The sequence below is a fragment of the Aquarana catesbeiana genome, linkage group LG04 (genome assembly GCF_042186555.1).
Source record: "Aquarana catesbeiana isolate 2022-GZ linkage group LG04, ASM4218655v1, whole genome shotgun sequence".
NCBI lineage: Eukaryota > Metazoa > Chordata > Amphibia > Anura > Ranidae > Aquarana > Aquarana catesbeiana.
In genome coordinates, this window is record NC_133327.1 from 371,100,111 (window position 1) to 371,118,807 (window position 18,697).

The window sequence follows — 18,697 nt, forward strand, 5'->3', positions numbered from 1 at the left end:
AAAATAAGAGTAAAAACAAAAATAGTTAGGGTTGGAACATTATCTTTTAGTACTCAATAGTCTCAGACTCAAAGAGGTTTGAATTTGTGTGAAACATACCTAGTTCACAGTAAGTAAGCATGTGGGAGCAGATTAATTGGCCTATGAGGAAATAAAGGTGGGAGGCAATGATATATCCACATGCAATACAAGGATTTAGAATTATAAAAAGAAAAAAAAAGACAATCCTGTAAATGACCCTGACAGCTATAGCAAGGTAGTGAGTCTGCTCTATTTATGTTAAACAGCAAAGGGAGGAGGGCCGTGCGATTGCCAACAACTGATATGCCCTTGATTTTATCCCCCCCGGCATCTCAGGCAGTAGCCTGTGTGGCGCCGTCATTTCCGGGAGGTATACGGCCACTGCTGATGGCGTAGTGCACAGTCTCACTACCTTTTATTCAAAATCCTTGTATTGGACGTGGACATATAATTTGACCACCCCTGATCCCCTGTGGATCTTTGAGCCCCCCTCCATACTGGGACCCTTAGGACGTGCTACAGTTGCTTAGGTTTGGCTCTACATTAAGTCTGTTTATGTAAGTTAAACCTGTAAATGCAGGGCATGGTTATCAATTTCTGTTTTTGCTTTATAATTTTGTCTCACAATTCTGTGGAATTTATGTACTCACTGTTATGCCTCTTCTTTATCCACATAGGATTGCTCCCACCTTACTGTCCCCTGAAGAAGACTATAATTAGTCAAAATGCGTTGGAACTATTTGGTGGCTACATATTTAATAGACTGTCTATGTATATGGTATTTTTGCTGTATATATGAGATCCTATTACTATTAGACTAGAAATTGGACTGTATAGACCAGATGATTTAATCCTGTTGTACAAATAAACTTTCTATTTTTATACAATAAAACATTATTTGCTGGAATTTTAATTGCTGCAACAAAGTCCCATGGGAGATACGTCTTTGTTCATGATATTAAGGGACAGAGCGTCTGCTTAACCCATGGTACATTCACCACTGTTGTTTTAGTTCTGTGATTGTTGATTTTTTGTTGTAATTTCTTAAGCACCTGGGTAGGCTAGGCTTGAGTAGTTTCTATGTCTTCAATTCTAGATATTAAGTGCTTCAGATCATTTCTCATTGAGAATACTTCTGATTTTTCTTTAACCCCTTCAATAGGTTAAAAAGGGTACGTTCAGATGGAAATGACTGCTGTCGCATACCTTATTTATCAACCACCCTGATTCAGATTCCTGCATTGAGGTATGTAGCCGACTGTCCACTGTCTTGGAATACCTGCGTGTGCTCTGTGCAGGCTGTCAGTGGATGTATGTCACTTTCCCCTTTACTTTCTCTGGTTTATTTTTGCCAGGGTTACCCTGGACTAAAAACTGGGCTGTCTGCTTGTACCGTGGCCCTCTGCAGTGAAATAATGCTGCACTGAGCCTGTTAATGCAAGAGACAGAAAGAGAGGCTTCATTGTTGTCCTTTTGTCCCTGTGGTTACTGTGGGTGGTTATGGGCACCTCCAGGATAAAAGTGAGACTGTTTGCATTGATGGGGAAGGATCAGATTTTTGGCTATGTTTCAGAGTTGGATTACTTACTACTAGTGTCTCTCCACCATCACAGCCTGCCCACACCCATCATTTTTACTTTAGAAAGTATTTGAAAATTGGGGTTAGCCACTTAGACACCTTTGCCACAATGCACAGCCAGAAATATCACTCACACTATTTTTTTTATTTAGGTTTAAAGAAGAACTCCAGCTTTTCCTCTCCAAAACAACAGATGCACTGTGCATGTAAATGAATCACAACTGTCAGTTTGTGTGGTTTGTGTGTAACTTACCTCCTTTAGCTGTATACTGCAGGTTTATGTGTTTCTGATATCACTCCTCCTCCTGGATGAATTTCAAAGTTCTCTGACTTCCTGTTTCCTTCCTTTTCTAGTTCTGATACTATATGTCCCATGATCCTTTGATCCTCTGTAGCTTCAGGGCGTGCTATGGGAGTCACTTGTACCAGTTCTGGGAGTTGATGTAGGTGGGTCCTAGGGTTACTGTGGGTGTTTCTGGGCCTTCACATGGGTAGTGAAAGGTGTAAATGTGCCATATCTCCTCCTGTGTCATTCCTGTCTTGCAGCATGCCAAAGAATAATGGCATACTGCAAGACTACAGAGGAAAGGCTATAGGGGGTATGAAGGGGTTTCCTTCATATGTAAATTAATCCTTTCACAGAGAGCAGGGCTCTGGGTGAGCGGGATCTGAGGGGTGGGACTTTCCCTGTTTACACTGGTCGGCATATTTGACTGGGCTGGATTAAATTCTAATTGTGATCCAGAAAGTTACATCATTTTTTTTAGAGGCTGAAAGACTACAAAGGGAGTGTTATAGACTCTTGCTGCTGTAGGAAGTGGCTGTGGAAGAGACAGAGTCTATCAGCAGGATATACAGAGTGCCAAATGATAGAAAGCCACAACTAAACCCAGGACATTAGGGAATCTGCAGACAACAGAGCAATATGGTACAGAGGTATGATCTATGCTGGGATTGATCATCATTCAGTTCTAGTAAAAAGAAAGTTTAAATTCATCTTTAAAGTAAAGCTAAAGGCAAAACGTTTTTTTTTTCGTTTAGGACAGAGTATAGGTAGATTAGAATATCTGACAGGTTTTTATTGCTACCCCTGTTAGGGAGATTCACCCTTTCTATTAGTACTGTTTGCCAGTATAGTTGAAAGTAAAAGAAAATCCCAAATGTTGGTGAATTTCCTCTCACTTCCTATTTTGGCTATGAGACAGGAAGTGAAGGGAAATCTCCCCAGTGGGACACAGCAAAAAAACTGACAGGGGTTATAATTCTCTCTTAATCTATCCAAAATGAAAAATGTTTTGCTTATAGTTTTATTTGAATATTAATATTACGTTGCCAGCAGTGGTAAGATGTTGCTTCATTATCAAGTTAGCAGGCTAGAGCTAATATAGGATGCTCCAGAGCTTAACAAGGAAACACATGTATGTCCTGCCAGGCTTTCAATATTACTGGAGTGTGAATTCCAAGACTGATTAAACAAAATGACAAGTCCTATCACGGGTAAAGCAGTTATTGAATGTACAATATATTAGCTGTTTGGCATGAAGTTTTGAAAATGAACTGCCCCCAATTACCCATTTACACATTTTGCAGAGTCAGTCTACTCTAGACAAAACCACTTAAAGGGCCAGAGGTCTTTTGAAAGTCTACTGTATGGTTTTCTCTACCTTCAATGTATGTTTACAATTTATGAACAGGGCTCTAATCATGCATTTAAGAGGCTCCACATGTATAGAATTAAGTAAGAATTTATCTAGGAAAATAAAATTACCTGTGGCATAAATATCCAAATATCCTTCAGGTACACACAGAATGGGGCAACCACACTACCGAGTCGACACATCATACTCCCACTGCCAACAGCCAGGGACCTAGAGTAGCAAGGGAAAAAAAGGTAATATTGGTGAAAATAACCTAGTTCTAGTATGGGCAACTTCAAAAAACCTGGTTACCCAGCAGCCTCTGAAATCAAAAAACAGCTAAGGCTGCTATAGTCATCTGATCTCTGGTCCTGCTCCCTGCAGGCTTGCCACACTGCCCTTCCTCTTTCAGACTAATTGATGCCCATCATCACTCAGCTCGCTTCCTGTGAGCCCAGGGCTTTAAAATTTTTGCTTTGATATAATTTTTATTAATTTGAAATAAATATACATGGTTATGTAACTCACCTTACAACTGTTGGATATAATTCAGCTGTGTACAGGTATATAAGGCCAAAGGCAGTACCAATTGAGAACTTCCCAGCCATACTCATAATGATAATTACAGTACTGTTTTCCTGTAAAACATTAATGCATGATTTAGTCTAGTATCTTATACATGTTTTTTTCAAAATGTGCTGTTAAACAACTCAAAGGGTAACTCAAAGCAAACATTTTATTTTTCCAACTATTCTCCAGGTTTGTGTAACCTGCTTACAGGAAAGTTCTAACTGTATATTTGTATTTTTGAATAAAGTCCCTAAATAGAATGAATTAAGATCTATAAAAGTCATGAGGATCCCAGGTTAGGTTGTATTTACAATAGGAGTTCTTGGGTGAAAGTGTGGAGGGGAAGCATTTTATTGAACTCAAAACTTACACATGTACTTTTCTGTTCCTTGGCTGGACAGATGTAGTTAAATTAAGCAGCAGAATGAATAGTGGGTTTCTGGTCCAGAGTGTTTGGCCTGTTGTTTTCCCTGTTCCATTTAAACGTCCGTAAGGAGGCCAAATATTACATTACCCCATACCGGGTTTGTTTGCTCGTCAGCAGAGCCTGGCAACCTATCTGTTCATAGCGGCCAAAAGGATGATTGTTCAAGCATGGAAAAAAAAACACAGTCTCCTTTCAGGAAGTGAAAAACCACTTGACGTCCATGATGGTCAACGAACAAATGTCTAGTATACTCAAAGACACGCACGCCAAGTTCCTTAAAGTTTGGGAGCCATGGCTGGAGTATGCCTTCCCCGAACTCCCTCTAGCTAGTATAGATCGGCTCTGACTGGTTTCTCAAATGGCCCCGGGTCCCCCCCTCCTTTGCCCTTCTCCCCCTTCCCCACTTTCTCTTATTCTCCCCCTCTTTTTCTTTCTTCTCTCTGTTCTTTTACTTTAACCCCCCCCCCTTTTTTTGTTTGATAGCCAACAGAGGGGCTTCAGATGATCTTAACGCAGAGTTAAAGCATTGTGTTCTGGTTATTCCTACACTTATAGGGGGTTACCCCAAATTACGTATGTTGCACTTAGCACTTCTGTGACTGTTAATCAGGAGGGTACTCCCCTCGGTTTATGTTGTATTTCCTTTTGTTGTTTTTTTTTTTGTCTCTTATGCGCCAATTCTAGCCCCTGCGTGGGCAATCTAGGTGCCTTTCACATTGTTGTATGTTTAACACTACTTCTGCAATAAAAATTATTAAAGGAAAAAAAAAATAAAAAATTAAGCAGCAGAATGAATTGTTTAAACTCCAGATATATATTCCTAGGTTGTTTCTATAAATATTTTTTTGATGTACTGTAATGGTATTTTCAGAAGTGTGTAGTTCAAATAGTTGACAAGTTTTTATATATGTATTCATTTTTAATTACCTTTTTATTTACATATGTATTTGTATTAGGTTCATATTTCAATCAGGATGTGGTATTATTAGTAGTAGTAGTATTATGAGCTACACAGTGGCTAGCATGTGGGCAGCACTTCTGCCTGGCAGCACTAGAGTCAGCTTGAATCCCAACCATGGCACTCCCTTTGCCTGCTTTGGTTTCCTCTCGCGCTCCAATGACATGCTGGCAGCTTAATTGGCTCCTCTCTAAATTGGCCCTAGTATAAACATGAGTTAGAGAGTTTAGATTGTTAGCTCCTTGAGGACAGGGACTGATGTGAATGTATAATACATATGTGACACACTGTGTAAATTGATGGCACTATATGAGTACCCATTATAAATAAATCACTATCCTCCAACCTATAGGTTTAATTGAAATTGTTTGCTTTATTTTTTGGATTCTCAGGTTTTGTTTTAGGTTATTGTATATTGGTTATGTATTCAATGTTTTCTGATTTATTAATTATTATACATCCTATGCTATTGGTTATTTGGGTTTAACTATAACCCCGAGGAAGGGACATTGTATTGATATGACAATTTCCTTATTTTTTTTACAGTCCTGATGAAAGGGGTGTTGTTGTTTTTTTGACCCCCAAAACACATTGGCTACTCTTTTTGATGTCCCCCTGACCCTTACTGAAAATAAAGCCTTATCTAGACCTTTTAACAGTGTGGTGGCACATCAGTTCACACTTTTGCTTCAAAAATAATTTGACAACAGACTTTCTTTAGGCTTGTAGTATGACATCATCTCTGCTTCAAGACTTTCAAGGCAGATTTAAACACGTTTGGCTGTGAGAAACATCTTAATATTGCATTTTTTTACATCAGGCTTTACATTAGACAAGAGGGTGTTCCAGCATCACTCACTGGCACATTTTAGGACCAACAAAGTGAGTGGGGTGGACTCGTACACTATAAAAATGCCTGGATGAAACACTAAAGTACTGAGCAAGTAGGTTGTGCTCCCTGGCTGGATCTCAAGACATGATTTTCAAATTGGGCTGAAGTGAGTACCAAACTCTACTGCTGCTTCCACTAGCAATTTATGCTATAGGGAAAAGAGAAGGCTAACTGAAGAATTTTCAAAACTGCCACTGTCAATTTCCTGTTCTCTTGCTGCATCCTGCGGTTCCTGCCTCACATGGTGTCCTTGTATCACCACAGGACACAGTAAGGATGTAGGGGCTTAAATGCAACACTCCTTCAAGTGTTTATTTCTGGAGATTCTGTAGCTGGCCTTTTCTCTTCATTACAGCAGAGATCAATGAAGTGGGTAGCGGGTGAGGTGTGTATTAAATGTCTTCTTTGTAGGTAGACCTTCATTTTCAACACCAATTTTAATATGTTGCTTGAAGTTAGTCCAACCATCCCCAGATACTATGCCTATTTGCTTGCCAGACTTTTCTAGTTTCATTACCATATATATAAGCGGCTATGATTGTAGATATACCTCAGGTATGAGCATAATTACACCACAAATGACAGTGCTAAGTAAAAGAAATGGAGCCAATGTATTTCTCCTTCCAAGATTGTCCATGCCCAGGCAACAAACTATATAAGAGGGAATTTCCACAGCACCTGTAAAATACAAAAAACAAATTACTACAGGTCATAAGTGGCTGAGGGTTACCTAACCTCTGAGTTTTCAAATAGGCCTTGAAGCCTATTATGCACTCTACAAACTGCAAAAGAGAGTGCATTCAGGTTGAAAATGGAAAACTTCTTTAAGTCAAGAAAATGAATAGCAGCTGTGTGTATGTATAAAAATTGACAGGAAACAGAATAACAGGTGAAAGGGTACAAAAAAAGGGTTGTTCTTAAAAGTTATACAATAAGTTAAAGACCATTTGTAAAATCAGAAATACATTAGGAATCAATTTACATTTATCTTATTTTACATTCTTGTATTGAAAGACTGGTTGATGCATTAACTGGATTTTTTTAAATTACATTTTTATTTATTTTAAAGCGGAGGTCCACCCTAAAATTAAAGATTACATTAACATTCTACAAAAAAATATAAAAAAAATTTGAAAAAATCATTTTTTTTACTTACCAGAAATGCCTGTTGCTAGGCAGTCTTCCTAATCTGCCTCTTCCTATTCCACGGTGCTGCTCCTTTACTGTCTCCTCTTCGCCGAGCTGCCCCGTTGTCTTCTGGGACATGTGTGTGTCCCAGAAAACCACAGGGCCATTCACAAAGCGCCACGTGACTCGCACATGCGCAGTAGGAAACGGCCCGTGAAGCCCTTAGTTAGGATGGCTGCGCCGGAACCCGATCCGATGGACGGATCGGCCTCGGGGGGGGGGGGGGGACAGGTAAGTGCCCTTATTAAAGGTCAGCAGCTACAGTGTTTGTAGTTGCTGACTTTTTTTTTAAAACGACCGGACCTCCGCTTTAACAAAGTAACAAGGCATACATAATGTAAGCTGAAAACAGTAAGTGGATGTTAAAGTGAATGTAAACCTTCTCCTATACCCAAGGCCGGGATAAGGGGTGGGCAGTTGGGGCAGCTGCCCTGGGTGCAATTGTTTATTGCAGGGATGGGGGCACTATACCCAGTGAAGTGAACAGCCTCAGATGATACACAGAGACTAAACAAATCTCCCTGCATACGTTATACATGTAGATCTGCAGTCTTTCCCTTTCTACAATCTTTAGAAAGTGCACATCGTGTTACAAATTTTTCTTCCTGTTTCAGCAGTGGGAGGGGAGTCTGGGCATACACCGTGTGTGAGCTGATTGGAGGAATGGCACACACCCCCACTCCACATAGGCAGAGGAACAAAAACTTGCAGAGCTGTACTGCAAATAGACCAGCTCTCTGCTAATCTCCCTTTAATAACCCTCCCTTAAACAAATTTTCAGCTGCTTTTATCTCCTGTGTCGGAGAGCTTGTCAGAAGTTCTCATGCTGATAACAAAGGAATGAAGCAGCAGAAAGCAACAGCACTTAGGGCTTTGGAGAGAGATACGTAAACACTACAGATAGATGTGCCCAGGTCAGATTTCATGAATGGGGTTTACATCCAATTTAACCTTGGGCACCTCCAGTACACACTTTTGTAACACCTCCTAAGATTTTAAATATTTCTGGCCTCACAAATATGTGCAGCCTTCAAATCACTGCATACCTAGGCCTGGTAATTTTTGTATTTTAAAGTGGTTGTCGGCAGAATAAAAAAAAAAGACATTTGCAGTACATATCTGCAACACATGCACATTTCCCTATGTTTTATCCCTTTATTGTGCAAATTGTGGCAAAAAAATGTCTACATTCCAAAAATTGTCATTTTGAGGGTAATTATACTGTTCTGGCATTTATATTAGTGGGACTGCTTTAGCAGTCCCACTATTGTTATTCATTTTTTCTTATTTTTTCATATGTTTTGCAACAGAAATTAAGAAACAGTTTTTATTTTATTTTTTTATTTTATATAGCAAAGAAAAGCTTTTAAAAAACTGCATTTATTAACGTCACCATTGTATGGTTTTTCAATGGCAGATTGGCGGCCCTTTATTTACCCAGTGCTGTTTATGAACTCCTGCACATGCTATCTCTATGCTGTTTCATGTGACCTGTATATTAACTCTTTACAGCTCCCTAATCCTGCCCATCTGAACATTAACCCCTTCATCTCCATAATGATTTTGTATGTGACCAGAACATTAACTCCTTCACTTACTCTTTCCTCTGTGTATGACCTGTACATGGATTTATCTAGTGCACTATTCTCAAGATCCTTTTTTTAACCTCCTCAGTACCAGCATGTTCCTTTTATTCTTCTTCTTCGTCACAAAAATTGTGACAAAAATGAGACCACTTTGGGGTGTCTGCTTTCCGAAAACAGGTAATTTTGGTGGTTTTCATACTATTCTGGCATTTTTATTTCAACAGAAGCTAATGGAAACTTTATTTTTTTCAAAATGTGTTTTTTTTTTTTTATAGTAAAAAATAAAAAAACTTGTTGTTAATAAATACAACAAAAAGAAAGCACTGACTGGCTTGAAAAGAAAATGATATAAAACTCCATTGGGTACAGTGTTGCATAATTTAGTAATTGTCAGTCAAATTTATCACAGCGCCGAAAACTACAAAAATGGTTATTATTAGGGGAATTGCAGGCTGATACTTAAGTGGTTAAATACCACCAACAGAAAGTTCTATCTGTCTAAAAAAATTATATATCATTGATTTGGGTAAAATGTTCTATTGTGATTTAAACTATCATAGCACTGAAAAATGGCCCGGTAATGAACGGGTATTACAGGGTTGTACTCAAGTGATTAAAGACGCTACAAGTTCAGAAAAATACCTACTGACCAGCTGAAATGTACATATAATTTGCTCTTCAAATAGCATCATATGCCATTTTGTTAATTGAAATTGCAAGATTCGGTGCCAGCCCTGCCCAGTTGTCCCCTTGTTGAACTATTGAATCTCTCCCCTCTTCTCATCCATACTGCCTAGGGAATTGGAGGCTCCTTGCGATAACACAGGAAGCGTGCACAGAAGAGCTTGAGAGCAATGTAAAACTGTAATGATGAAATTGTAGAGTGCCATATATTCTTAGTATAAATAAATGTAAATTATGAAATTGTCATACCTGTAAGAAAAAGATTCAAGTATTCATTTCCTCCCAGATTTACAGAGTTTAGAGCAAATACGTAGTATCCCAAACTACCGGTAAACCAGATGAGCCAAACAGAAATGGTCCTTCTTGCAAAACTGCAGTTGTGAAACAGGTCAAACACATTATGATTTTTGGACACCTTGACATCTTCAGCATGATCACGTTTTGTTTCCTCTACAGGACAGATCTCCGAGAGTTTGCAGGGAGTTTTCACTCTGTTCCACTTTTCCATTGTGGCTATTACTTTTTCAACCTCTTTGTATTTTCCCTGGGAATGCAGCCAGAAAGGAGTCTCAGGAAGCATCCAGCAGCATAGGAGAAAGGGTAGGGTGGTGACAGAAAGAATGATTTGGTATATCCACCAAGTGCGCACGAGGTAACCAATCAAAGCAACAATCATAACTCCTACGGCAAAGAAGGCATGGATGTGCATTGACGCCCAAGTGCGAGCTTTGATCCCTATATATTCTGTCACATATACAAATACTACTACGAGGTAGCCACTGGATACCTAGAAAGAAGGAGGAAGAATTCAAAATTTTAATATACTATTAGCATTGTTCATTTTCTGTTTATCTTATTTGGAATATTCAGGCAGCATTTTATTCCATATCAGTTCTTTACAGATCTTCAAGACATTAGCAGTAGAACTACCTCTATTTTCACCATGTAAGAACATATGCAGAATCTGATGGAGGGTTCCATTGTTCTGTACTCTTTAGTAGATTTTGCATAGTGATGTATGAGACATTCACTAGAAATATGCAACACACCATCATATAAGGTCTTAGAGTCGGTTCACACTGAGGCAGCACGACTTGCAGCGCGACTGCCTCAGGCGACTTGAACACGACAGCAGCGGCAACTTGCAAAACGCCTTCTATATAGAAGTCAATGCAAGTCGCCTCAAGTCGCCCCCAAAAGTAGTACAGGAACCTTTTTCTAAGTTGGAGAGACTTGCGTCGCTCCAATTAGAACGGTTCCATTGTACAGAACGGGGTGCGACTTGTCAGGCGGCTAAGTCGCCTGGCAAGTCGTCCCAGTGTGAACCGGCTCTAATAAAACAACACATTTGGGGTTGATTTACTAAAACTATTTAGTGCAAGATCTGGTGCAGCTGTGCATGGTAGCCAATCATGGTAGCCTTCTAACTTCAGCTTGTTTAATTAAGTTTTGACAAAAAAAAAACAATGGAAGCTGATTGGATGCACAGCTGCACCAGATTTTGCACTCTGAAGTTTTAGTAAATCAACCCCTTAGGGTCACAGTTAATATTACAAGCATCTGACAGGTTTTAGAAATAGATATATAAGAAGTGAACACCGGTAATAGCGATATTCTTAATGCACAGCATAGCTTTTAGTGTGTAATGAATGAAAAGCTGTCTTTCATTCAGCAATAACAACAGTGCTATTTTCAGCCAGGTTCCGCAAAATCCTCACTTCCCCAGCTGCTGTAAGAGGCACATTGGCCTTTCAAGTCTGTACATAGTTTAAATGGGATCTGAACTGTCAAAGTTGTGCCAAAAAAAAAAAAGCAAGCAGAGGGTTAAGGATCAGTTACCAGTATTGCCTATAGGCTAACTACATTTTATCCTTTCCTATTACTATTTTTTTTGTTGCCAGTAAGAAAGTTTATTTATATATTACATAAAGTACAGGTCCAGCGCAACAGAATATATTGAACAAGGATCAGTTACCAGTATTGCCTATAGGCTAACTACATTTTATCCTTTCCTATTACTATTCTTTTTGTTGCCAGTAAGAAAGTTTATTTATATATTACATAAAGTACAGGTCCAGCGCAACAGAATATATTGAACAAACTTGAAAAAGGCACTGCGGTATCAACAATTAGGAAATATAGTGAGATAGGTGCTACTCCTGATGACGAGTGATTTGACGACTAACGAAGTCAAGAAGCAGAGAAAGCAAGGTCCACAGTGAATGAATCAGAATCAGGAGGATCCTTAAGGACGAATATTGGCCGGTATTGGCTTAATAGAAACCGTCCAACATTCGACCCTTCATTGGACCCCTGGCTCCACGGTTCTGGATGGGCCCCCCCACCAGTGGCGCTCCTGTATTCCTTTTTTCACGGCTTTGTGCTGGGTTTCCCCAAGCCCCTGTGTCATCCAGCCTCCAGGTACTGCCAGCTTTTCAATCCAAGTCTCTTTATGACCATCAACAGACTGCTGAATGCCTTGGTGATTACCTTTTTTTCAATTTAACAATAAAAAGTCTTTGCTTCGCTTCTGAGGATTCTATTTATGTCTGCTGATCAGCGCTATTCACCCCTTTTGATTGTTTTTTCTGCCCTCATTTGTCTATGCCTTTTGGACAGCAGAGGCCACAGCTATACTTAATTTTTTTGATCTTTCACTTGTTTTTTTGTCTGTGTGCCTGGACTTTTGTTTTTAGCCCCTGTCAGAAAACAAGAGGAGACCTACAGTGTATACTACCATTAACATCTACTATTAAAAAAAAGATGAAATATCAGTTTCTTCTATTGGGTTGACCTGACAAATTGCAGGCAAAAGCACAGATAAATCAGGTATTCTAAAGTGATTCTAAAGGCTAGAAATGTTTTGCCTTAAAGGAGAAGTGTGGTATTGGGAAAAAAATGAACATTCATACTCGCCTAGATGGCTGCAGAAATAATCCGCTCAAGAACTGAGCAATCATATGACTGCTGATCGCTCAGTTCTCAGTCTTCACTGAGCAGAGTGTTCACTGTCATTCACTGGTTCTCTGCTCTGCCCCTCCAGTTCTCACTGGAACACCGTGGAGGGGCAGGATCTCAGGGGTGTGCTGACAGGCTGAGCCAGCTGTAAGTCAGGCATCTCGCTGGATCCTGACGTTGTCAGGATCCCTGCTGAGCCTGGACCGGCTCTCTGATGTCCAGGCTGAATCAGGGTCACATACAATATCTCACAAAAGTGAGTACACCCCTCACATTTTTGGAAATATTTTATTATATCTTTTCATGTGACAACACTGAAGAAATGATACTTGGCCACAATGTAAAGTAGTGAGTGTACAGCTTGTATAACAGTGTAATTTTGCTGTCCCATCAAAATGACTCAACACACAGCCATTAATGTCTAAACCGCTGGCAACAAATGTGAATACACCCCTAAGTGAAAATGTCCAAATTGGGCCCAAAGTGTTAATATTTTGTGTGGCCACCATTATTTTCCAGCACTGCCTTAACCCTCTTGGGCATGGAGTTCACCAGAGCTTCACAGGTTGCCACTGGAGTCCTCTTCCACTCCTCCATGACGACATCATGGAGCCGGTGGATGTTAGAGACTTTGCGCTCCTTCACCTTCTGCTTGAGGATGCCCCACAGATGCTCAATAGGGTTTAGGTCTGGAGACATGCTTGGCCAGTCCATCACCTTTACCCTCAGCTTCTTTAACAAGGTAGTGGTCATCTTGGAGATGTATTTGGGGTCGTTATAATGTTGGAATGTTCCCCTGCGACATCATGGAGCCGGTGGATGTTAGAGACTTTGCGCTCCTTCACCTTCTGCTTAAGGATGCCCCACAGATGCTCAATAGGGTTTAGGTCTGGAGACATGCTTGGCCAGTCCATCACCTTTACCCTCAGCTTCTTTAACAAGGTAGTGGTCATCTTGGAGATGTGTTTGGGGTCGTTATAATGTTGGAATGTTCCCCTGCGGCCCAGTCTCCCAAGGGATGGGATCATGCTCTGCTTCAGTATGTCACAATACATGTCGGCACTCATGCAGCCCTGGATCATGACACTCCCACCACCATGCTTGACTGTAGGCAAGACACACTTGTCTTTGTACTCCTCACTTGGATGCCGCCACACACGCTTTACACAATCTGAACCAAATAAGCTTATCTTGAGCTCATCAGACCACTGGACATGGTTCCAGTAATCCATGTCATTAGTCTACTTGTCTTCAGCAAACTGTTTGCGAGCTTTCTTGTGCATCATCTTTAGAAGAGGCTTCCTTCTGGGAGGACAGCCATGCAGACCAATTTGATGCAGCGTGCAGCGTATGGTCTGAGCACTGACAGGCTGACCCCCCCACCCCTTCAACCTCTGCAGCAATGCTGGCAGCACTCACGTCTATTTCCCAATGACAACCTCTGGATATGATGCTGAGCATGTGCACTCAACTTCTTTGGTTGACCATGGCCAGGCTTGTTCTGAGTGGAACCTGTCCTGTTAAACTGGTGCATGGTCTTGGCTAATCTGCTACAGCTCAGTTTCAGGGTCTTGGCAATCTTCTTATAGCCTAGGCCATTTTTTTTTCCAAAAATTTTTTATTGGAGTTATTCACAAAAACAAGCAAAGAAAATACAATTAACCAGAACCTGCCATACACTGAGATATGATGAGGACAGTCATTCAAGTACAGGCATATAATGTGGTAAATTAGCCAGCCTAGGTGAACCATATCAATGATACTGCGTATTAGGTATAGAGCAGGAGGTGTTGTTCCTCTCCCTCAGACACCCCATCTGGGAGCAAGCTGTGTCGAGGGGGAGAGGAGACAACACTTTGCACTTTTGTTGTTGAGTTATCAGAGATATGGCATCTACATGTACATGAACGATCGCATCCGTGGTAGCGAACTTGTAAATATATATCTGTATGAAGAAATGTAATTGCGATGCATGGGTTGAATATAACAACCTTTTCATAATATGATATTGAACCCTCGGTCGCTCAGGCTGTTCACTTTCTGTTCTAATAGCTTGTGGTATTAGATGTAGCTTCTCCTTGGATCTCCTTCTCCTTGGATTAGTGATGTTTATTATCTGTTAAGTCTCTATTCCTTCTAAACCTTCTAGCAATTATCGGATAGAGTAAAGTATGTGCTATGTTATAAGTGTCCTTGTGGTAACTTTGGGTTACTGATAGCTGGAACAAGATATTTGTTAATGTGGGGATAGGGGTTCTGGAAGGTGACTAGGGGTATTTAAGAGAGTTGATGGGGGGGATTGAGAAGGGGGGGAGTGAGTTAGTCATCTTTGGGTGGTAGGCATTGGGCTGGGGGGGTCTCGGGATTCAGCGGTCTTTCCTCCCTCACCTGCCGCAGCTTTGTGGTTGTTCTTAGTCTTAAGTGTCTTGTACTCGTCTGTTGTGACCAAGTGTCACCAACATATCCATACTTTTCCGAATTTGGAGGGGGTATCTCTCACTTGATGTATAAGATCCTCCATGTCTGCGGTTTTTTGTATTCATGTAAACCAATCGGCTATGGATGGTGGCTCTGGGGAGCGCCAGTTAGCTGGGATGCACATCTTAGCTGAGTTCACCATGTGCATGGCTAGTGAGTGAATGTACGTGTTTTTCGGTATTGAGGAGTGATGTAGCAGAAACTGCGCTTGAGAAAATTCAAGAGTATAAGTGGTAATTTGGTTCATGAGTCGGTGCACTTCCTTCCAGAAGGGTTGTATTTTAGGGCAGTTCCACCAGATATGGAGGAGCTTGCCCTCACATCTCCAGCATTGAGAGGAGAGTGATGGGGATATTTTATGTAGCCTAAGGGTGGTTCTGTACCATCTAGTAAATATTTTGAATGCATTTTCCTGTGCATAGACGTTTACTGTCCTCTTGTGGATACATGAACAGATGTTTTCCATTTCTGGTCTGAGAGATCAATGGTGAGTTCTCGTTCCCATTGGCGGCTAGCCAAGTTAGACTTGGGGTTAAAGTTGTCAATAGTAACACGTATGTGTAAGAGATTAGGTGGGCCTGGGGTTTCCGATTTCAGGCATAGAGACTTAAAGGGGGTGGCCTGCCGGGACCAATCAGGTCGAGGGTTAGGTCTTTCCAAGAAGTGCTGGATCTGTATGTACGTCCAGAATGGGAATGTGTGGTTAGTCATCCGGGTGGCCAGCTGGGATTGAGTAAGGAGGTGGCCGCTCTCATAAAAGTGCTCCGCTCGGATGATGGCGTATGGCCAGGTGTCTGAGAGGAAGGAAGTGGAGGATCCTGGGGTGAAATCCAGGTTGTGGCGAAGTGGGGTCATTGGGCCTAGGATTGAGGAGATGTTATGTTTCTGGCAAGTTTCTCGGAAGGAGGTTAGGGTTGGGAATATTAGTGGGTGATTTTTGCATGACGGGGGGATGTGCTTTGGGGCAATCCAGGGAGTTTGGAAAAGTGGGGAGGGGTACATGGCCTAGGCCATTTTTATGTAGAGCAACAATTCTTTTTTTCAAATCCTCAGAGTTCTTTGCCATGAGATGCCCTGTTGAATTTCCAGTGACCAGTATGAGAGTGATAGCGATAACACCAAATTTAACACACCTGCTCCCCATTAACACCTGAGACCTTGTAACACTAACAAGTCACATGACACCAGGGAGGGAAATGGCTAATTTATCCTAATTTGGACATTTTCTCTTAGGGGTATACTCACTTTTGTTGCCAGCGGTTTAGACATTAATGGGTGTGTGTTGAGTTATTTTGAAACAACAGCAAATTTACACTGTTATACAAGCTGTACACTCACTACTTTACATTGTAGCAAAGTGTCATTTCTTCAGCGCTGTCACATAAAAAGATATAATAAAATATTTACAAAAATTTGAGGGGTATACTCACTTTTGTGAGATACTGTAAGTGCAGAAATAAGTGCACTTCTGGGATCCAGAAGAAAAGTATAGGCAAAAAAGCTTTGGCTCTTTCTTTAGGGAGGGAGAGTTCCAAGTAATAAAATGTGTATCGGGGCGGAGCTCCTGCCAGTGACGTCATCTTACACATGGACTGTGCTTGCACTGGACTAGGTGGTGGAGCTGGTAACTGCATAGGTTTAGGCACAACACTTGGGTGTCGGGGGACAGCACTCTTGATGAGAGTGTATTTGTTTTTTTTATATATTTTAAATAAAATATGGTTTAATGCTATCAAGCCCTTTTATTGTCTTTTCCTTGTGGGCTGTACATCATTATGGGATATGCATGGAGAAGCGGTGGCAAAGTGATTCCCTGGGTGCAGTTTTGTTTATGGTGCATAAAAACTGGTATATATGAACAGTAAAGGAGTGGTGGAAACCCAGAGTGGCAACAAAGCGCAGTTTGACCCAAGGCATATAGGATCAATATATCTGGTGTGGTTTTCATGAGGGTGGAGGTAAATTCACAAGGTGGTGACTGGATGAAAAGGATTTGAGAAGGCTGTGGAGCACAATTTATATGCCACTTTGTGGAGTTTGATGCCCCGTACACACGGTCGGACATTGATCGGACATTCCGACAACAAAACCCATGGATTTTTTTTGACGGATGTTGGCTCAAACTTGTCTTGCATACACACGGACACACAAAGTTGTCGGAAAATCCGATCGTCCTGAACGTGGTGACGTAAAACACGTACGTCGGGACTATAAACGGGGCAGTAGCCAATAGCTTTCATCTCTTAATTTATTCTGAGCATGCGTGGCACTTTGTGTGTCGGATTTGTGTACACACGATCGGAATTTCCGACAATTTCCGGATTTTGTTGTCGGAAAATTTTATAGCAAGCTCTCAAACTTTGTGTGTCGGAAATTCCTATGGATAATGTGTGATGGAGCCCACACACGGTCGGAATTTCCAACAAGGTCCTATCACACATTTTCCATCGGAAAATCCAACCGTGTGTACGGGGCATAACACTGAACACAGACTGAGCGTTGACACAAGGCATTTTATTTATGGGCACTGTGCATGTTGATGTCATAATTGTATATATAGATTTAACACTGTGCACTTTATATTTTGCATAAAGTTTTTAGTCTTATGTTTAAGAGCTGTATATTATATATACATTTATAAAAAAATGTATATGTAGTTTATCATGGAGCTCAATATCAATGCAAAATGAATCATCAAATTATTGGCAACCAGAAGTGTACACTTTCTGTAGAAGTGCACACTTTTCACAATACAAGGTGTGTCTATTTCTGAAAAAAACATAAAAATCTTATATCATCTGAAATTTGTATGCTTCAATTACCTAGTTTAATACTTGTAGAGCTTGTTATATTGTAACATATAATAAAACATGAACACACCGTAGCCAGGAAAAAACGAACAATGATAAAGCTGTAATAGTCGAAAGTAAATGCCACAGCAACACCAAATAAAAACTGGCATGAACTTGTGATCCACATTATTGGTCGTCTTCCGACTCTAGAAATTGGGAGAAAAATAACAATTGTATTAGAATTTTTAAACAATATATTCATTGCAAACCTTCTAATTAAAACTACTTAAGGACCGAGCCTCTTTCTGAGATTTGTTGTTTACAAGTTAAAAACATTTTTTTTTGCTAGAAAATTACTTAGAACCCCTAAACATTATACTTTTTCTAACACCCTAGAGAATAAAATGGCGGTAGTTGCAATACTTTCTGTCACACCGTATTTGTGCAACGGTCTTACAAGCGCACTTTTTTTGGAAAAAATACACTTTTTTTGAATTAAAAAATAAGACAACAGTAAAGTTAGGCCAATTTGTTTTTATATTGTGAAAGATAATGTTACGCAGAGTAAATTGATACCCAACATGTCACGCTTCAAAATTGCGCCCGCTCGTGGAATGGCGACAAACTTTTACCCTTAAAAATCTCCATAGGCGATGTTTAAAAAATTCTACAGGTTGCATGTTTTGAGTTACAGAGGAGGTCTAGAGCTAGAATTATTGCTCTTGTTCTACCGATCGTGGCAATACCTCACATATGTGGTTTGAACACCGTTTTCATATGCGTGCACTACTCGCGTACACGAGCTCGTTGGGACAGGGCACGTTTACATTTTTTTTTCTTATTTATTTCACCTTTTATTTCTTATTTTTACACTGTTTTTTAAAAAAATAAAACTGTGTCACTTTTGTTCCTATTACAAGGAATGTA

General features: G+C 40.4%; 1 protein-coding gene across 1 annotated transcript in view; it reads right to left on the reverse strand.

Annotated features, from left to right (window-relative positions):
• The window catches only part of SLC22A16 (solute carrier family 22 member 16), a 123,787-nt gene that overhangs the window by 6,007 nt on the left and 99,083 nt on the right, over nucleotides 1-18,697 (reverse strand). The window contains exons 3-7 of the mRNA XM_073627079.1: nucleotides 17,859-17,976; nucleotides 9,792-10,329; nucleotides 6,635-6,762; nucleotides 3,766-3,875; nucleotides 3,369-3,468 (exon numbers count right to left, since the gene is read on the reverse strand). Of these exons, the coding sequence (XP_073483180.1) occupies nucleotides 3,369-3,468; nucleotides 3,766-3,875; nucleotides 6,635-6,762; nucleotides 9,792-10,329; nucleotides 17,859-17,976 (994 nt within the window). The remainder of the gene's footprint in view (nucleotides 1-3,368; nucleotides 3,469-3,765; nucleotides 3,876-6,634; nucleotides 6,763-9,791; nucleotides 10,330-17,858; nucleotides 17,977-18,697) is intronic.